The 19,385-nt window shown below is 37.8% G+C and overlaps 1 protein-coding gene across 3 annotated transcripts in view; it reads left to right on the top strand.

Annotated features, from left to right (window-relative positions):
- Positions 1 to 19,385, top strand: part of ext1c (exostoses (multiple) 1c) — a 147,052-nt gene that overhangs the window by 13,016 nt on the left and 114,651 nt on the right. For all 3 annotated transcript variants that reach the window (XM_022212070.2, XM_051955466.1, XM_051955467.1), the window contains exon 2: positions 11,406 to 12,653. In XM_022212070.2, coding sequence (XP_022067762.1) covers positions 11,707 to 12,653 — 947 coding nt within the window. In that variant the 5' untranslated portion in view covers positions 11,406 to 11,706. The remainder of the gene's footprint in view (positions 1 to 11,405; positions 12,654 to 19,385) is intronic.

Below are 19,385 nucleotides of genomic sequence, written 5' to 3'. Positions count from 1 at the left end.
GCTACTAAAAGAGTATTTGTGACATTTTTGCTTCAAGAAAGACCGAGATGATCTTTATTTTTAGTTAAATCAAGGCTAGTAATAGTGTTTTTTTTATAGAAAATCACTGAATTTTTAATGAGATGAGTTGATTTTATGACATTTAATGAACTTTATTGAGAAAAATGTCAAATATTCACATTTTAGAAGCTTTTTATAGATGATTTGTAATGTTTTTGCTTAAAAAAAAAGACCAAAACGATGTTTATTTCAGTTCAAATTAAGTCGACAGACAGTTTTATTCACTAACTAACCTCACCTTGCAGCCTCCTTATTCTCTTTTCTAACCAACGGTGTGATTTGGAGGAAACAGGAATCTCATAAAGTCGACTTCTGGTCCGTCCAGCGTCAGTTTCCTCCAGTTTCCAGACGGAATAACGATGCTGCTGCCGCCCAGAGACGCTTTAACAGATTTCATTCTGAGCTTTCACAGTGTCGGAGCTGCCGCAGTCACAAAACGGCAAATTGGACAAATCAGAGGGAAGCCGGTCTGTCAGACAGAAACTAAAAAAAATATCCCATTTAGAGGGAAGAGAAACACAAATTGAGTGAAATTCCTGCTGCAGAAGGCGACGTCCATTTCAGTCGGTTTTCATTTTCTGTCGGCCCAACGAGCGAAAACACAATTCAGGGCGACGCGAGACGACAAATTCCATTTCCCTGAATGACTTAATGTTGTCAGAGCTGCTTTCATTACCACCTCCTGACCGTTCCAGCCGTTATTCTACAGGAAGTTATAGGAAATGAGATGTGTGAAGCTCAGATCTGCTTAGTTTCCTGTAAAAAAATTGACAAAAATCACAATTATTTTGTGGAATGAAGCTCTGAGATTAATAGATTTTGTCATTTCTTCAAAAGAAAAGCAGCAAAAACAGAAAACTGAGCTGGAATTGCAGTAATTTAATATAAACACAGTGTAGAAAGGGCAAACGGTAGGCTGATAGATGGAATAAATCTGACAAAAACGTCCCCTTTTCCTCCTCAGAATCATACAGAGGCGAAATCACCACAAAAAGATGCAAGACACACAAAATTACCACAAAACAATGAAAAATAACAACAAAATGTCAATGAAAATTGGCAAAATTATGACAAAAAGTTGCAAAATCACCACCTAAAGATGCAAAATGACTAAAAACAGTACAAAAAATGACGACTGAAAGAGATAAATCATCATCTAAAGATTCAAAACATACAAAATTACCACAAAACAATGAAAAATGACAACAAAGGGTCTACTAATTGGGCGAAATTATGACAAAAAGATGTAAAATGACCACATAGGGACAAAAAAAATCACAAATCAATGCGATAAATCACCACATAAAGATGCAAAATCTTATCAGAAACACACAGAATTACCACAAAACAATGAAAAATCACAACAAAATGTCTACAAAAGTGGACGAAGCTAGCACAAAAAGATGCAAAATCACCACATAAAGATGCAAAATTACTGAAAAGGGCCAAAAAATGACAACTGAAAGAGATAAATCGCCATTTAAACGCAAAAAATATGAAAAATCACTACTAAAACGGGTAATATTTTGACAAAAAGTTGCAAACTCACCATAAAAAGATGCAAAATGACTATACAGACAAAAAAGCATGACTGAAGGAGATAAATCACCACTTGAAGATGCAAAATCACAACAAAAATAACAAAATTACCACAAAACGATGAAGTATCACAACTAAATGTCCGCAAAAATGGGTGAAATTATGACAAAAAGGTGAAAAATCACGAAGAAAACACGCAAAACAATGAAAAATCACAAGAAAGTTTTAAAAAATGTGTGGAAAATATAACAAATAGATGCAAAATGACTAAGAAGGGACAAAATATCACAACAGAAGGAGATAAATCACCATATAAAGATGCAAAATCTTAACAAAAACTCACAAAATTACCACAAAACAACAAAACATCACAAATAAATGTCGAGGAAAATGGAAAAAATTATGACAAAGGTTGCAAAATATCACAAAAAGATGCAAAATGACATGAAGCTGTTCCACCAAAACAAGCTTCCCTTCATCACTATTTTGCAGAGAATCTTTAGCTTTAGCATCTTTAGCACGTCAGAGCCCTTTAGCGATGTGCAGCAGACCATTCTGCGCTGCCAAGACTAAGGTTGAGTAGGAAAACAGCTGACTGGGTGAAAGGTGTAGACGGAGAACAAAAGGTGGAAGCGTAGATCTTCCTGCAGCTTCACCTTCCCTTGAACTCGTCCTTCCACCTTCAGGCTCTTTATTCGATGAGACTCTTGGCGTCTTTCCAGCCAACCATGAAGATCCGTAATTGATTCGTGGCAGAGCGACTCTCGGCACTTAAAGCCACTTCCATGTGTGTCCGAACTCATCCGTCTTAGCTGCTCGTTGGTGAACGAAACAGCTGCAGAGATGAAGGAAGACTTCTCTACCAGCAGCTTCCCTCACTGGTTATCCTCCTCCCAACCGGCCTCAGACGCTGAAATCAATTCCAGCTGTGATTATTAGATAAGTTGGATTTAATAGAGGCGAAGCTTTTTCAGATGATGCAGTTAAATTCAGCTCTATTGTTGGTCCAACAGTAGCGCGGGGACCTTAAATCAGCCCAACTGTCCTCCTGGGATTGTTATTTCTGCAGCGACTTGGACAAACGGCCCAGCGTCAGATTGGATCAGGCGGCGGCATCAATCCTTCACGCCCATCATCATTACCATCACCGTAATGATCCTCTCCATCACTTTTCTATTACACCTCGCTGCCATCACTATCAATTATCCCCACGACCACAAATCAGCAGCCAGAGGATCCTGGGGAAGACGGAGGTCTAATTGCGAACGTCGGTGCCAGCGGACATAAAGCAGGAAAAAAAAAATAGGGAAGGAGAAAATCAATGCCTTAACTAAAGAAGCCGGTGAATTATTGATGAGGAGCATGTAATGGGATCCCGAGTGTCTTTTTTCCTGCTCAGCTCGGACCGATCGCCGCTGCACCGGAGCCAGAGAAGAAGAAGAACCGAGGAAGGAGCCAAAAACCTCCCAACAACATCTGCACCGGAGGATTAGCCGACCTCAATTATCCAGAGCTGCTGTCAGGCGTTCAGGGACACGTTTGGCTCCTGTGTGGCCTTCAGGGACACATATGGCCGTTGTGTGGTGTTCAGGGACACACATGGCTGCTCTGAGGCGTTCAGGGACACGTTTGGCTCCTATGTGGCCTTCAGGGACACATATGGCCGCTGTGTGGTGTTCAGGGACACACATGGCTGCTCTGAGGCGTTCGGAGACACCATTCAGAGACACGTGTGACTGCTGTGAGGCCTTCAGGGACACATATGGCTGTTGTGTGGCATTCGAGGACACGCATGGCAGCTGTGATGCGTTCATGTACATGCATGGCTGTTGTGAGGCATTCAGGGGACTTGTATGGTTACTGTGAGGCGTTCAGGGACAAACAAGGCAGCTGTGATGCGTTCATGTAGATGCATGGCTGCTGTGAGGCGTTCAGGGACACGTATGATTGCTGTGCTGTGTTCATGTACATGCATGGCTGCTGTGAGGCGTTCAGGGACAAGCAAGGCAGCTGTGAGGCGTTCATGTACATGTATGGCTGCTGTGAGGCGTTCAAGGATACGCATGGCTACTGTGAGGGGTTCAGGGACACGCATTGTGGTGCTACGCTGCTAAAATAAAACAAAAAAAACCTTTTTATATTAACGTGCAAACTATCTTTAAATCTGAACACATCTGTCATCATGCATTTGTTGCATTTTACAAAATTTGCCCAAAAGTTCGTCAACAACAGCAACAAAAAAAGACTCAATTTTTTCAAAATAAATTTGACTGAGGTCAGGATTACTCAAAAATTCTTCAAAAATGACACAAAAATGTCCAAAATGAGTCAAAACCTGAAATGATTGCTCAAAAAATTCTCCAAAATGACCTAAAATTTCACAAAAACGACCCAAAAGTTGTCCAAAATAACAAAATTACATAACTACTCCAAAATTGTCCAAAAATATTCAAATATTTTGCCAAAGTGACTCACAAATTCTCCAAAATGATTGCAAAATGATTAAAAATGACCTAAATATCGGCAAAAATGACACAAAAAATGTCCAAAATATCTAAAATACACAAAAAATGAATTTAAAATGGTTTAAAATTACTCAAAATATTCAAAAATTTATCTGAAGTTTTTCTAAAATTAGAAAAAATAAGAAAAAGTACAGCATAACTTTAAATGAGACCAGGATTACTCAAAAATTCTTCAAAAAAAGCCCCCAAAGACTTTGAGTTGATCTTTCTGTCTTAAAGGCATTAGAGGAGATTTAATTTCCTACGACTTTGAACGTAGCATGCGCACATACAACCTCTCCCTCACCCCCCTCTAACCTCCCCCCTCTTAACATTTACGAAGAAATGCCCCCCTCCAGAAACTTGCGTAGGACTCGTGAAGTTGTCTTTTCCGGCTGGGTCCCCCCGGATCTTTATCTGCCATTATGTAAAAAAAGATGAGCAAAACAAGTCGCCAGCTAACTACGAAGCTATACCAAAGCAACACATACAGAAAACACGTAAGTCCAAGGCGTACGTAATCTACGTAACTAGGCCTGAGCCGGAAGATTTTTGATTGACAGGAAAGGGAGCAAACCAAACGCCTCGGTCCGAGCGCGTTGATTGGCTGATGTTTTTCAGGTCCTGCCATGTCCACAGTTATTTTTTTAAATTTTTTATTCTTTTAGAAACCATGCATACAAGTCCACTAAAGGTCAGTATATTCATTTTATGTGAATCAGACAAATTAAACAACAAAAACATCCTCCATAATGCCTTTAACGTGGAAACTGTCTTGAAAGGTAAACACCAAAACCTTTGCAGATCTGCCATCATGTGTTTGTTACACAGACACATCTCAACTTCAGAATGAGAGAAAACTGTAAAATTCCAGAACTTTTTACATCACAAGCTGCTAAAAAACGGCAGATACCTCAAAACGTGGACACTTGAAAATGAACTTTTTGTGTTAACATGTTAAACTCTGAACACACTTCATGATCACGCATTTGTTGCATCGAATAAACTAAAATACTTGAACTCATTAAACCAGAAACTGCAGAAAAGGCTGATTCCTGTAAAAGTTTCCATCCAGTAAAACACACACACTGATTCATTTTATTGGTATGCTTGTCCGTTAGAGCAGTTGAACCACATAAATGTGAGGTTCTTTTCTGCTCTTCAGTTTGATAAATCAGTGGACGCCTTGTTTACCCAAAGGTTGAGCTGCTGTTGGTTTTACTGCAGAACCTCAGACTTGGCTGAAGAATGAATGCCTGCTTCAGTATGGCTTTAAACTGGACAAAGTGGCTCAAAAAATGTCCAAAAATGATTAAAGAAGTGCCCCAAATGACCTCAAATGTGAAGAGAATGACTCCAAAATGGGCCAGTATGACTTTAAACTGGACAAAATGACTCACAGTTTGTCCAAAATGACACAAGAAATGCTCCAAATGACTTCAGATGTCAAGAGAATGACTCAAATTGTCCAATATGACTTTAAATTGGACAAAATGACACAAAATGGTCCAGTATGACTTGAACCCTGGACAAAATGACTCCAAAACTGTCCAAAATTATGCAATAAATGTCCAAAATGATCTCAACTGGCAAGAGAATGACTTAAACATTGTCCAGTATGACTTTAAATGGAACAAAATGACTCAAAAATGGTCCAATATGATTTTAAATTGGTCAAAATGACTCAAAAATGGTCCAAAATGACACAAGAAATGTCCAAAATGACCTCAAATGTCAAGAGAATGACTCAAAAAGTGTCCAGTATGACTTTAAACTGGGCGAAATGACTCACTGTTTGTCCAAAATGACACAAGGAATGTCCAAATTGACCTGAAGCGTGACTCAAAAACTGAAGAAGCACAATTCACAGTTTGAGAAAACTAAATTTTTTTGTACTTATTACATTAGAGGCTGCAGAAAAGGCTGATTTCCATCCGGTAAAACACACACCGGTTCATTTTTGAGGTATGTTTGTCCGTTGGAGCAGTTGAACCACATAAATGTGAGGTTCTTTTCTGCTCTTCAGTTTGATAAATCAGTGGACGCCTTGTTTACCCAAAGGTTGAGCTGCTGTTGGTTTTACTGCAGAACCTCAGACTTGGCTGAAGAATGAATGCCTGCTTCAGTATGGCTTTAAACTGGACAAAGTGGCTCAAAAAATGTCCAAAAATGATTAAAGAAGTGCCCCAAATGACCTCAAATGTGAAGAGAATGACTCCAAAATGGGCCAGTATGACTTTAAACTGGACAAAATGACTCACAGTTTGTCCAAAATGACACAAGAAATGCTCCAAATGACTTCAGATGTCAAGAGAATGACTCAAATTGTCCAATATGACTTTAAATTGGACAAAATGACACAAAATGGTCCAGTATGACTTGAACCCTGGACAAAATGACTCCAAAACTGTCCAAAATTATGCAATAAATGTCCAAAATGATCTCAACTGGCAAGAGAATGACTTAAACATTGTCCAGTATGACTTTAAATGGAACAAAATGACTCAAAAATGGTCCAATATGATTTTAAATTGGTCAAAATGACTCAAAAATGGTCCAAAATGACACAAGAAATGTCCGAAATGACCTCAAATGTCAAGAGAATGACTCAAAAAGTGTCCAGTATGACTTTAAACTGGGCGAAATGACTCACTGTTTGTCCAGAATGACACAAGGAATGTCCAAATTGACCTGAAGCGTGACTCAAAAACTGAAGAAGCACAATTCACAGTTGGAGAAAACTAAATTTTTTGTACTTATTACATTCGAGGCTGCAGAAAAGGCTGATTTCCATCCCGTAAAACACACACCGGTTCATTTTTGAGGTATGTTTGTCCGTTGGAGCAGTTGAAGCACGTAAATGTGTGTTTCCTCTGTGCTGTTGAGGAATCAGAGGCCGCCTTGTTTACCCACATGTTGAGCTGCTGTTGGTTTTACGGCAGCAGCAGGAATGAAGTGAATGAAGGTAAAGAGAGAAGCCAGGTGAGGCCTGAAAGCTGCCTTTGTGTGTCGGCTGGCAGCAGGAACACTGTCCTTCACTGTGAGGCGTGTTTCTGCTCACAGACCTCCACTGTACGACTTATGAGGACGGCGTTTGGCAGAAAAACCTTGAGTTCTGAAAAAAAGAAAAGGCCTCAGAGACTCCAAGGTGAAGAGACGATTCAGAGGAGCGCAGTGACTCAGTTTTCAGTTTCAGATGCTCAACGTTCGCTCTCATTTTCTCCTTCGCTGCACTTCAGCTGTATCTGGATCAGTTTAAGTGCAGCCTGAAGAGCCTGATAAGATCTCTGCTGCTGCCAGTTCAGACTGTAAATATCAACATTATGCCCTGAAGGACTGTCCACGACGACAAGAAGCATCCCCAGTGACTCCAAACGCCGTCCAAAATGACTCCAATCTGACAGAAATCCCTTCAAAAATCATCCAAAATAACATAAAATCTGACAAACATGGTCTAAAATGTCTAAAAAACACTTAAATATTAACAAAAATGACATAATCTATGTCTTATATGGCAAAAAAATGACAGAAATGATTTAAAATTTGTCCAGAATGAGTCAAAATGCTCCAAATTGATCTAAAATATGACAAAAGAAACACAAAAATGTTCCAAAATTTTCCAGTGACAACAAAATTCTCCAAAATGTCTCACAAACTGTCCAAAATAACTTAAAATCTGACAAACACGGCTCATAAATGTTCCAAAATTTCTCAGTTCTGACCGAAATCACTCCAAAAATCATCCAAAATGACTCAGATTTCTCCAAAATAACATAAAATCTGACAAACATGGCTCATAAAAGTTCCAAAATGACTTACATTTTCACAAAAATGACCCAAAAAATTTCCAAAAGAACTCCAACCTTTTACAATCTGACACAAATTCTCCAAAATGAATAATAGTCTAAAAAAAACACTTAAATATAAACAAAAATGACACAAACTATGTCCTATATGGCAAAAAATAACAGAAATGATTTAAAATTTGTCCAGAATGAGTCAAAATGCTCCAAATTGATCTCAAATATGACAAAAGAAACACAAAAATGTCCCAAAATTTTCCAGTGACAGCAAAATTCTCCAAAATGTCTCACAAACTGTCCAAAATAACTTAAAATCTGACAAACATGGCTCATAAATGTTCCAAAATTTCTCATAAATGGCTGGAATGTGTTCAAAATTACTTCAGTTTTCACAAAATCCACCTAATAATTTTCCAAAAATGACTCAAACCTTTTACAAAGTCCACAAAAATTCTCCAAAATGAATAACAAATTGTCCAAAAATTACCTAATTATTGACAAACATAACAGAAAAAATTCTTGACATAAAATGTGACCAAATAGGCTCAAAAATGTTCCAGATTTTTCAGAGGAAATGTCCAAAATGACCTAAAATGTGACAAGAATGACTCAAAAACTGTCTGATGTGGCTTCAATTGGGACAAATTGACTCACAAATGACCAAAAATGTCTCAGAATGGTCAGAAATGACTTAAGATTTGACAAAGTGAGTCAAAAATTATCCAAAAAGATTCAAACCTTATTCAAAGTGACTGACAAATTCTCAAAAAATTTCACAAAATTGTCCAAAAATGACTTAAAATCTAATGAACAATCAAAACTTTCAATGTATTTGTGAAAAATGACTCAAAAAATTTCTAAAATGACTCAAAAATTCTCAAAAAATGGTTCACAGCTCGTCCAAAATGGCTTGTGACTCACAAATGGCTTGAAATTAGTCTGAACTGACTTCAATTTTCACAAAAATGAACCAAATATTTTCCAAAAAGGCTCCAAGCTTTTATAAAGTGACACAGAAATTCCCCAAAATGAAAAAGAAATCGTCCAAAATTGACTTAAATATTGCCAAAAATGACAGAAGTTCTATATGACATAAAAATGACAAAATGGGCTCAAAAATGTAATTTCATTCTTACAAAAAAAATGACCAAAATGACCTCAGATGTACAGGGAATGACACATAAATGGTCCAACGTGATTTTAAATTGGACAAAATGACTCAAAAATGTGGAAAATATTACTCAAAAATTGTCCAAAATAATTTTAAGTGAGAAAAAGTGACTTGTAAATTCTCCAAAATGATTTCAAAATGATCGAGATATGACTTAAAAATCATGCAAAATACGTAGCATTTGACAGAAATTCGCTTCCGGTTTTTCCAGCTGTTTGACAGAAATGACTCGAATGATCTGAAATGACTCCAAACTTTAAAAACTTCATTTAAAGACGGCGTTTGTTGTCATGCAGCTCTGAAAAGGAAAATTTGTCCTGATAGTTGGCAGGTTTTACCTGACATAAACCATCTTTTTCATGAATAATTGACATTTTCCATCGTTAGCATTGATGCTGTGTGTTTCCTATAAACACTAGCAGTCATATCTGAGTAAAATCTCTGCTGCTTCCTGTTCACGCTGTAAATATTTATTTGTTTTTCCTGTGGATGGGTTTGTCGGTGACGATCATCTGCTTCTGATGTTTCTCATCACGGCTGGTTGCCTTTCTGACACGTTGCTGAGTTTATTTCCTGTTTTCTCTGAGACAGAAGCAGCTGCCTGATTATTAGCGAGTATTAGAAGTGATCAGAGCTGCAGATTTCATGTCCAACCCATATGAGAAGCGATCCACGTGAAGCTTCGTATCCGTGGAGCCGTGAAATGTGTTGACAGCATCTGGTGAAGCAGCAGATTCTCCACTGATGCTGCTGCTTGTTTACAACGTTTCCTGTTCACTCTGTAGCAGAACAACACAGAAAGTAACTTTCATGTACCAACTGTGTTTAGAATAATAATAGAATTGCATTGCATGGACTGTAAATTGAACAAAATTACTCGAAAATCGTCCAAACATTGCACAAGAAATGTCCAAAATGAGCTCACGTGTGAAAAGAATGACTCAAAAACAGTCCAGTATGACTTTGAATTGGACAAAATGACTCAAAAATGATCCAAACTGACTTTAAATTCGACAAAATGACTCAAAATATGTCCAAAATTACTTCAATGTGAAAAGTATTGTCCAATATGACTTTAAATTGGACCAAATGGCTCCAAAATTGTCCAAAAATGACAAAAAATTACACAAGAAATGTCCAAAATGAGCTCAAATGTGAAAAGAATGACTCAAAAACAGTCCAGTATGACTCTGAATTCCACAAAATGACTCAAGAATTGTCAAAAATGTCCTTAATGTGAAAAGATTGACTCAAAAATTGTCCAATCTGACTTAAAATTTTACAAAATGACTCAAAATATGTCCACAAATGACACAAGAAATGTCCAAAATGACTTCAGTGTGAAATAGATTGTCCAATTAGACTTTAAATTGGACCAAATGGCTCTAAAATTGTCCAAAAATGACAAAAAACTACACAAGACATGTTCAAAATGACCTAAAATGTGAAGAGAATTGCTCAAAAATGGTCCAATACAACTTGAAATTGGACAAAATGATTCAGAAATGCTTCAAAAATGACTTTAAACTGGACAAAATGTCTCAAAGAATGTCCAAAAATGACTCAAAAATTGTCCATAACGACCTCAATGTGAAGACTATGAATAAAAAAAGATTCAACATGATTTTAAATGAGACAAAATGACTCAAAAATTGTCCAAAATTACTTTAAATTGGACAAAATGACTCCAAAAACTTTCAAAAATGGCAGAAGAAATGTCCAAAGTAGCCTCAATGTGAAAGGAATTGTCCAATATGACTTTCAATTGGACAAAATAGCTCAAGAATTGCCCAAAAATGACAAAAAATTATACAAAAAATGTCCAAAATTACCTAAAACAATCAAAAATGGTCCGATACAACTTGACATTGGACAAAATATCTCAGAAATGGTCCAAAATGACTTTAAATTGGACAAAATGGCTTAAAGAATGCCCAAAAAATGACACAAGAAATGTCCAAAATGACCAAACGACTAAAAAATTCTCAAAATTACTCAAAAATGGTCCAAAAAGGCTTAAAACTGGGAAATTGACTTCAAATTTAACAAATACAGCTCAAAGATTGTCCAAAATGACTCAACCTTTTAGAAAAACAAATCCAGATCTCTGAAATTACTTGAACCTTCATAAAAATGACTGAAAACTTGTTTTTCATAATTCTTTAAAATGACCCAAAACTTTCCCAGAATGGTTCTTTAAAGCTGAACACAAAGTTAATGTCTGACGTCACGGAATTTATCCGAGAAATCTGCAGAATTCTTGATCTTATTTCAGTAGAAACCAACATAAAGGCTGTGATTGATTGTTGTCTGTCTGGTTCTCCTCAGGACGGGTTCTGCAGACGGAACCAGGCACCATGAGGCAAGACTCTGCCTCCATCACTGCCAGCCGGGCCGGAACCCAGAAGAACCAGCAGCAGCGACGGATCAGACAGTTCTGAGAGCAGATGGAGAATACAGACTGAGAGTCCGTCGGATCAGAACCATGTCCTCGTCAACACATCGTCCTCCTCTAGAAGCTCCTTGTTAGACGTCACGAATCAGTCGGACCCCTGTGAGGCTCCGGAGCTGAGGGGAAGCAGGAGGAAGCAGAGCCGGACCGAGCGGAACCAGAGACAGCAACGGACCCATGCAGGCCCGGAAGAAGTATGTCCTGCTGGGTCTGTGTGCGAGCTGCTGGCTGCTGCTCTTCTACTGGGGCGGGGGAGTCCAGCTACGCCTGCTGCGGCTGCTGAGCCGCCAGCGGGCCGAGGTGGTCCGGCCGTGGCCCAACTGGACCGACCGGGCCTTTCTGCCCCGCTATGCCCACCTTGACGAGCTGCAGACGGACCCGGGGACGGCCGAGTCGCCCCGCCAGCGCCGCCAGGCCTGGTCAGCCATCTATAAGGACAGCCGCTGCCGCATGGAGACCTGCTTCGACTTCTCCCGGTGTCGGCGCCGAGGCCGGGAGGGATTCCGAGTTTACATTTACCCGTCGGAGAAGAACGACCGGGTCTCAGAGAGCTACAGGAAGATCCTGACGTCCATCGGCGAGTCGCGGTACTTCACCTCGGACCCCCGGGAGGCCTGCCTGTTCGTGCTCGGCATCGACACTTTGGACCGGGACCAGCTGTCAGGACAGTTTGTGCCCAACGTGGACGAGCGAATCCGCGGCTACCCGCTCTGGAACGATGGGCGGAACCATCTGATCTTCAACCTGTACTCGGGAACGTGGCCCAACTACACGGAGGACCTGGGCTTCAACATTGGCCAGGCCATCCTCGCCAAAGCCAGCCTGAACACGGAGCACTTCCGGCCGGGCTTCGACGTCTCCATCCCGCTCTTCTCCAAGGACCACCCCCAGAAGGGTGGCGAGCGAGGCTGGCTGGTCCGGAACACCGTCCCACCCAGACGGAAGTACCTGCTGATGTTCAAAGGGAAGCGCTACCTGACGGGCATCGGCTCGGACACCAGGAACGCCCTGCATCACATCCACAACGGGAAGGACATCGTATCGCTGACGACGTGTCGCCACGGGAAGGACTGGGAGAAGCACAAGGACGCCCGCTGCGACCACGACAACCTGGAGTATGAAAGGTAAGACGCTGGTGGTTGACAGGACATAGCATCAGGTGTTGTGTTTTATTAGGAAACTGTTGTCTGGTTGATGTTGGGGTTGTTTTGGGTCGATGCTGAACGATATGGATTGCTCAGTTTGTCTCCTGCAGATCTTTAAGGTTCAGATCTTTAAGCGTTGTTAAGTCTCGTATAATCATTGAAGCACTTGTTCTTCTTCTTACCTCTTCCCCAAGCTTTAAGAAAACTCATACAAATTACATATCAAAAACTGTGATTCGGTCAGGAATGGTGTGATGTGACTTGTGTTTTAAAAAATTTGTGAAAAACTGCCTTAAAAGTCGTCATTGAAATGAATGGGAAGTCCATTGGACAACTGCCAAACCGAGCCATCTTTGGAACCTTGTTGCTCTGGAAGACTTTACAATAGAAACTTCATTTGAAGTTTTAAACGGGTCACAAAGACTTTGAATGTCATTTTTCCACATTTGTGCTGTGGTATATCCTGCACCGTTCCACCATAGTCGGTTAAGGAATTTTTTGAAATTTCTGAATTTTTTCTTCAGTGACATTTTGACCAAATATGACATGAACAAAAAGGGCAGTCAAGCTCGTCTTCTAACAGTTTCTCCTCTACATGAACAGTTTCTACATATAAATGTCGGTATTTTTGTCCTTTTCCTCCCAGTGTGAAGCTCATTGCTGTAAGAATTGTGTTTTTTTTCATGAATCGCCTCAGAGCTCAGAGAGTGTCGACCAAAACTCTCATTGACTCCTATTATTCCTGAGCTGTAAAAGCAGACACAGTGAGTTTCTTTAACCTGTCAATAAATCTGTAGAAAAAACACAGAACGGGCATGAAAATACATCAGATCGTTCACAACTACATTCTGATTCACGAGCAAGCAACAAGTGACTCACAGCTGATTGGCTGATTGTGACACTTTCAAAGTAAAAGCTCAAATTCAAGGCGTGCATTGATCAGTGTTTGTAAAACGGGCTACCTTTTTCAAAATAAATGTACTTACATAAATCATACCTAAAATAGAAAAATAATATGGCACATTAAAGCTCAACATTTCTTCGGACATTTTCTAGTTAATTGCTATTTTCCAGATTCTGTTCCAGGTTGATCTTTGTGTCTTAGCTGCTAGCAGTTAGCGTAGTATTAGTCACTGTGACAGTAGACTCAAAACTTTACTAAATTATTCAAAAATTGTCTAAAATGACCAAAAGAAACTCCAAAATGACTTCAAAAATAGTTCAAAATTACTTAAAATTTGACAAATAACACAAAAATTCTCCAAAATAAAGCAAAACTGTAAATGACTCAAGAACAGTCAAAATCTACTTATAATTTTGCCAATGTTAAACATGCTAAATAAAATTGCATAAAAAGACTTAAAATTTGATCATAGAATCTCCTTAAAGGACTCAGACTTTCCACAGTGACTCAAAAATTCTACAGAATGGCTCCAAAATTGTTATAAATGTAAATATAAAAAATGTCTCAAATATCTAAAAAATCTGACAGAAATGACTCAACAATGATCTAAAATAAACCAAAACTTGCACAAAATAACTCAGAATTTGTTAAAAAAAGAAAGAAAAGGACTTAAAATTTGACAAAGATGATGCAGAAATTCTCTAAAATGACCCAAAACTTTCCCAAAATGATGTAAAAATTTCTGAAATAGCTCTTTACAGCTAAAAACAAAGCTTCTATGTGGCGTCACACAATCATACATGTTCCACAGTCCAAATATGAATATGATAATAATGAAAAATACCAAATATGAATGTGATATTGGTCCGGACTGAGAATCCTCAGAGGAATTCCAGCACTGATGTTGTCTTTTTATGTGAGCTCTCTCAGATGTCATTGATGTTTTTTTCATTATTTTTGCGTCCCAGCGGTTATTTCTGTCTCTTTTCTGGCCGTTTGACTTCATGAAGTTTGTCAGATCAAAGATTTGCGTCTCAGCAGATTTAGATTCAGGACGACGTTCTCAGAAATCCTCTTTTTCTCACGTTTGCTTCAGTTTTCCCTCAGCTGACCTTCATTACGGGGCGTTTAAATAAATCTCTTCTTATTTCCAGTCTGGGTTCTGTGTGTTTACGGAGCGGGAGCTGAAACTAACGAATTACTACAGAATGTAATGAAGCGAGGCAAAGGTCGGCTCTGTGAAATCTGTGATTATCTGAGAATAAACCGCTGCAGGGCTTCTGTTTTTATCAAACTGTCCATTTTTTATAAAGGTTTTTCTTCTAATGCTGCTGCTGTGGTGATAAAAGACAGAAAAGTGAGAAAATCTTTGGAGTTTTATTGTTAAAACTAATTAATTTCCACGTTATTTGAACAGAGGCTGAACAAAGACGTTCATACGTTCGTATATTTATGAGTGTTTTGCTCTGCGGGTCTTTTATTGGCTCCATTGTTGAGTTGATAATGAAAAGCTCGAGGAAACTCCCTTCTGTCCGGTTTGATGGACTCGTCTCTGTGTTGTTTTCTCTTTCTGGTTTATTAGAATTTTGACAGTAAATCATCAGAGACGCGGGATTCGTCTTCCAGCTGTCGTCTGATAAAGCAGGAGACGGATGAGGCCGGTTTAAGGTTTAAAATACAGCTGCACAGTTTATTGTTTTGGCATTAATATTCATCACAGGGACTCAAAACATGTCCACAGTGACAGAACATCTCCAAAATGAATCAAAATTGTGTTAGAAGGGGCTTAAAATCTGACAAAAATGACTCAAAGTCTCTCTGTAATAACCTAAAATTGTCCAAAATTGGACATAAGCGGCTCAAAAATTCTCGAAAATGACCCAAAATGTTTTCAAACTGACTCAGATTATTGCTTCAAGGAAATCCCCAAAATGATTCAAAACTGTCCAAAATGACTGAGAACTGGGGAAAAAAATCTCAGAACTTGTCTAAATTGACTCAGAAATTGTCCACAATGACGGAAAATTTCCAAAATTGCTCACAATTTATCAGAAATGACTTGAAATCTGACAAAAAAATGACTCAAAATCTTTCTAAGCACAAAATTGTCCAAAATTACTTAAACTGGACATAAATGTTTCCAAAATGACAAAAAAGTCTCCATTGCATCAACAAAATCCCCAAAATGATTCTAAACTCACTTGAAATCTGACAAAAAACAGCTTAAAACTCTTTTAAATGACTCTAAACGTTTCCAGAATGACTCAGAAATTGCCAAGAATGACCAAAATTATCCAAAAGAACTCAAAATGTTCAAAAATGACCTAAAATATATTTAAAAAATGACTCGGATATTCTTCAAAATGGTCAAAAAATGGTCCAAAATAGCTCAGAAGTTTATAAAAGTGAGTCCAAAACTCTCCAAGATTACATAAAATTAGTCAGAAATTACTTAAAATCTGATAATGACTCAGATATTTACCAAAATGACACAGAACTTTACAAAAATGACAAAAAAATCTTCTATGACTCAGAACAATGTCCAAAATGAGTCAAAACCTGTTTAAAATCTGACGTACAGGACTCAAAATGTCTCTATAATAACCCAAAATGACTCAAAATCTGACAAAAAGAAATGTTCAAAACGGCTCAAAAGTCATCCTACATGACTCAGTATTTCACAGAAATAACATTAAAGTATTGTGTCTGTAATCAGAGGATAAAAGATGCGGTAAACCACTAATTAGTTTGTTTACTAACCTCCAGATTCTCTGTTTATTGTCCTCATTATTACCAAACCACAGAGACGTGAATCATTCAGTGTGTTTACAGTCCGACTGTTTGTCTCGTGCTTTTATTTCTGTTTGTGACTCAGCTGATCCAGCTTCAGTTTCTCTCCTTAAACTCCGACAGAGTCTTCCTCATTAGGACGCTGGTGGACGTCAGAGCAGAACGATGTCAGAGGAAGCTGCTGTCAGACAGAAGTCAGACGCAGCAGAGAGGAGAGCTCAAGTGTTGAGGTTTTTTTTTTACAGGAAATAAGTTTTTAAAAATCAGTTTTTAGAGCTCAGAGACAGCAGGAGTGGATGAAATCGTGTTGGTTTTGCACCATTTTGTGGGACTTTTGAATCACTTTTGGTCATTTTGCTTCAAACTTTGGTCGTTCTGCCTCAAATTTTGGTGGTTTTCTGTCACTTTTGGTCATTTTGCATAATACTGTGGTTGTTTTGCAGGATTTTATGGTCATTTTGCTCCACTTTTGGTCATTTTGCTTCAAATTTTGGTCATTTTTGTGTCACATTTGGTTGTTTTGCAACCAAATGTGACACAAATCTGTTTTACTCTTTTGTCGTCATTTTGCATCATTTTTGGTCATTTTGCATCAAGCTTTGGTTATTTTCTATCATATGCTGGTCGTTTTGTGTCACTTTTAGTTGTTTAGCATCATTTTGTGTTCACTTTGAGTCATTTTTTGGTCATTTTCTCTCACATTTTGGTCATTTTGTATCATATTTTAGTTTTTTGCTTCATTATGTGGCCATTTTGCATCAAACTTTGATTATTTTGTGTAATATTTTGATTGTTTTGTATCATATTTTAGTTGGTTTGAATCTTTTTGGCATCATTTTGCATCACTTTTGGTTATTTCTCGTCAATTGTTGGTTGTTTTCTCTCACGTTTTGGTGATTTTGTGGAACATTTACTTGTTTTGTATCATTTTGTGGTCATTTTGCGTCACATTTAATCCTTTTTTTCACATATTTTAGTCATTCTGTGAAACATTTTTTTAGTATTGTATCATATTTTGGTTGTTTTACATGATGTTGTGCTCACTTTGCATCAAACTTTTGTCATTTTGTGTAATTTTTGATAGTTTGTATCATATTTATTTATTTTCTCTAACATTTTGGTTATTTTGTGTAACATTTTGATAATTTGTGTCATATTTTAGTTGTTTTGATTCATTTTGTGGTCGTTTTGCATCAAACTTTGGTTGTTTTGTGTAATTTGTGATTGTTTTGTATCATATTTTAGTCATTTTGCTTCATTTTGTGGTCGTTTTGCATCAAACTTTGGTTGTTTTGTGTAATTTGTGATTGTTTTGTATCATATTTTAGTCATTTTGCTTCATTTTGTGGTTGTTTTGCATCAAACTTTGGTTGTTTTGTGTAATTTGTGATTGTTTTGTATCATATTTTAGTCATTTTGCTTCATTTTGTGGTCGTTTTGCATCAAACTTTGGTGCTTTCTGCTGCAGCTTCCTTCATGTTGTTGATTCTGGGGTAAAGCTGCTGAATGAATGAACTCATTTATTCCTCTCAGACACCCGGGTGGGCCGGGGGTGAGGGGGTGAGGAGAGGGTGAGTAGGGGGTGAGGACAGCAGGGGAGGCTCTGGATTAGACTTGGCTCTGAGAGGTGTGAATGGGGGAGACAAAAACCTGCAGCCATTATTCTGTCCTCTTTTGTACGGAGGCTTTTATTCTGAAAACAGGAAGTTGTTAGGTGTGAGGGAGGAATGTAGGGGGGAGACGGGAGGGAGGGTCATCTCCCCAAAAGGGGGTAAAAACCGGCTGTGTCTGAAATCAAATAAAAATAGAGATGTTTTTAATGTACACATTAAAATATGTTTTAAGACGTATTTTATTTTGTTAAAGCATATTTTAAAGTATTAAGACATATTTCATAATAGTAACATGTATTTTATAGTGTTGAGACATATTTTGTAGTCTCAAATCATATTTTATTATACTAAGATGTATTTTATATACACAATAAAATATGTCTTAATACAATAAGATGCATCTTAACATTGTAAAATAGAGCAAAAACATTATTTCTGTCGTGTTAAGATATATTTTATTAACATGTATAAACAATAAAATATGTCTTAATTCTGTAAAGTACGTCTTAAGATATATTTTATAATGTTAAGATTAATTTTATGGACATATTTTATCGTATTAAGACGTAATTTACGTGCAAAATAAAATGCGTCTTAATGCAGTAAAATAAGTTTTAATAGTAAAAATTACATCTAAAGACTATAAGAGAGATGCAAAAATGTATTTCTATAGTGTTAAGATCTTTTATGTATTTTATTACATTAATGTGTATTTTACATACACAACAAACTTCATCTTAATACTATAAAATATGTTTTAAAGTGTGTTTTGAAGCATTAACATGAATTTTATGGACATAATTTATAGTATTTAGACATGTTTTATAGTATTCAGTCAGTGTAAAGTGTCAGTATTTTTGTGTACATACAACACAAACACTTCCCAACAGAAAATACGTTTTAAGATGTATTTTCTAGCATTAAGATGCATTTTATGGACACATTTTATTGCAGTACGACCTGTATTTTTGGCAGAATATATTATTTCTTGATGACACAAGACAAATCTATGATGTGAAAATATTAAAGTTTAAAAGCAGTAATTCGTATTGACATGTTTGATGGAAGCAGAGTTAATTATTCCAACACAAACACATTTAAATAGTAAATTTCCACCTATTAATTGTAGATAATATTGTGAGTATGTCATGAGTTTATAGACTGGAGTGTGACAGAGCCTCTGGTTCTCTGTCAGGCTCTCAGCAGTGATTTCAGAGCTCAGATCTGTGCAGGTTTTCAGCAGCGCCGAGGCTTTAGCGGGCGTCTTCAGGTTAATGAGCGGCTGCATCTGGTGGCAGCAGATTAGCCCCGAGGGACCCCAAACAACGACCTGAGCTCCGAGGCGGCGGAGAGGAGGCTCGGATTGAGAGATCAATCCACCGTCGGGACATAATTAGCCTCTAA

This window comes from Acanthochromis polyacanthus, chromosome 11 (assembly GCF_021347895.1).
Source record: "Acanthochromis polyacanthus isolate Apoly-LR-REF ecotype Palm Island chromosome 11, KAUST_Apoly_ChrSc, whole genome shotgun sequence".
Lineage (NCBI taxonomy): Eukaryota > Metazoa > Chordata > Actinopteri > Pomacentridae > Acanthochromis > Acanthochromis polyacanthus.
Note: the sequence above shows the minus strand (reverse complement) of the source record. Positions and strands in the feature narration are given on the sequence as shown.